This window comes from Octopus bimaculoides, chromosome 20 (assembly GCF_001194135.2).
Source record: "Octopus bimaculoides isolate UCB-OBI-ISO-001 chromosome 20, ASM119413v2, whole genome shotgun sequence".
Classification (NCBI taxonomy): domain Eukaryota; kingdom Metazoa; phylum Mollusca; class Cephalopoda; order Octopoda; family Octopodidae; genus Octopus; species Octopus bimaculoides.
The window spans coordinates 8713494-8715998 of record NC_069000.1 but is presented as its reverse complement, the minus strand read 5'-3'; the positions used below and the strand labels follow the sequence as shown (position 1 = coordinate 8715998).

General features: G+C 33.8%; 1 protein-coding gene across 1 annotated transcript in view; it reads left to right on the top strand.

Moving 5' to 3' along the window:
- Window positions 1-285: 285 nt before the first annotated feature.
- Window positions 286-2505, top strand: part of LOC106877582 (uncharacterized) — a 4625-nt gene continuing 2405 nt past the window's right edge. Inside the window, exon 1 of the mRNA XM_014926522.2 lies at window positions 286-694. Within this exon, the coding sequence (XP_014782008.1) occupies window positions 644-694 (51 nt within the window). The 5' untranslated portion in view covers window positions 286-643. The remainder of the gene's footprint in view (window positions 695-2505) is intronic.

Sequence of the window (2505 nt, the reverse complement as noted above, 5' to 3'; positions counted from 1 at the left end):
GTGTGTGTGTGTGTGTGTGTGTGTGCGTATCGAAGTAGAGATGGGTAGATATAGCTTGAGAGAGAGATAACAGATAAGAATATTTGAAAGGCCATTTATACAATAGATGCATACAATCAGTGCTCAGAGTCAACTATTGTTATTTTATTCACCTCGCAATTTAGGCAATTGTTTTCACCTGAGCACTAATTGGATGCATCTATTGTATAAATGTCCTTTGAACAATTTTTATCTGTTATCACTCACTATTTCTATGTCTCCTTTCTCCATCCCGTCCGTCTGTCTGTCTGTCTCTGTCTCTCTCAATCTACATAGTCATCCCTATTTCGATACGCACACACACTCATGCATACAAACGCTTTACAACTTAGTTTTAAGGTGAAACACAATATTCACTTTTATTATTCCAAATTTAGTTATCGGTATGAGCATAGCCACATTTTACGCCTCAGTTTTGTTAAACTAATTTATAGTGGCTCTACATTTTTCAACTGCCTCTCTTCTTCAATCTCCAGTTTCGTTAGAACGTCATCAGACTCAGTGAGACTGCTTTGACACAAATTTCAAGTTTACTGTAGAAGGAAAAGAAACAAAAGTAGAAAGAAATCTTTTTTCCAACGTGAACTTGTTTTTCGTTTAAAATATGGCCAATGAACTACAGGGCATAACCAAAACATTGCAGGAATTGAAAATTGTGAGTATTCGAACATGGGCATTTGCATGAATATACATCGTACATAATAACAATAATAATAATAATAATAATAATAATAATAATAATAATAATAATAATAATAATAATAATAATAATAATAATGATGATGATGATGATGGTGTTGATGATGATGATGTTGATGATGATGATGATGATGATGATGACGACGACGACAATAATATACCCTACATCACTCTTCATGTTTAGATCCCCATATTATCGTTGCCAAGCGTCAATCATTTGTTTGGTGGATGCGAATGAATTTTTTTTTTTTTTTTTTTTAGTTTTATGTATGTTGTGTTGTAGCCAGCTTTTTTGTTGAAAGATGGTGTTTTGAATGCTGTTAAGAATTATTGTTGAGTTGTTCATTTTTGTTAGTGTTATCTAAGCGGATGTAATTATAGAGTGACTCACTTGTGATTTCTAGAACTATATAAGACGTTGTCCGTTTTAACAACACAATCGTGTGACCGCACCCTATGTGTTTATCATTCTAAAAAATGGATATTTTTCCAATGAAATTTTCTGCAAATGCCTTTCAGATACCGTAGATTTCCGTTATATTGGAATTAATCGTGAAAACATTTTTCGGAGATGTGAAGAGGAGTTCCGGATAATTCACATGAGTCGACGTTGTTTTTTCATAACTCCCCAAACTTTCGTATTTTTTAAGGAAATTTTCTACAAATTCCTTTTAAATAACGATTATATCGAAATTTAATGTGAAAAAAATAATAAATTATGCGTGCTCACATATACTGAGAGCTATTACACATTTTTTTTTTTTTCCAAATTGTCCAAGTTTCATTTTGTACTTATTGTGCGCTCACCAGTTTTTCTTTTACTTGTCATCAAATTCCAATGTGATTGTGTGTGTGTGTGTGTGTGTCTGTGTAGTACGAAACTTGGTTCCAAAACACATGGTCCTGGGTTCAGTCCCACTGTGTGATAACTTAGCAAGTGTCTTCTGCTATAGCCTCACAACAACCAAAGCCTTGTGAGTGGATTTCGTAGACAGAAACTGAAAGAAATCAATTGTTTATATACGTATACATGTATGTGCATGTAAGTGTCTTTGTGTCTGTGTTTCTCCTTCATCACTGCTTGACAACTGGTGTTCGTTTATTTACATCCCCATAACTTACTGGTTTGACAAGAAGAGACTGATAGAATAAGCATCAGGCTTATCAAAATAAAACAAAAGTACTGGGGTCGATTCATTCGACAAAAAATTCTTCCAAGTACTATCAATCTATCTTTCTGTATATTCTATATATATAAAAATGAGAATGTGTGTCTGTCTGTGTGTGTGTGTGTCTGTCTGTGTGTGTGTGAATCTCTAAAACTCGAGAACTACGCAACCAATTTCATTCAAATTTTACACATGCCTTACTTAGGGTCCATGTAGTGTCTTAGGCAAAAACAATTTTTAACTTCTTGCATAGTTCGAGCCCACTCCAATATCATATCTCCTCCACTATTTCAGTATTACGTGTCAAAAGTGAAACAATAACATCACTCTACTGTAATGTCAGATACTTTCACTTTCACACTGAAACTATTCCACTATTTCAGTATTACATCTCAAAAGTGAAACAATAACATGTCGCTTCTGTAATTTCAAATACTTTCACTTTAATACTTTCAATTTCATACTGAAACTATTAAAGTGAAACTATACTCTCACATATATACAGGTATACTATAAGACCCAACTTAAAAACATTCCCAACAATTCTACTTCTCTGGTTGACATTAACACACCCACCCCCAATAGGGGCCTTCATTCC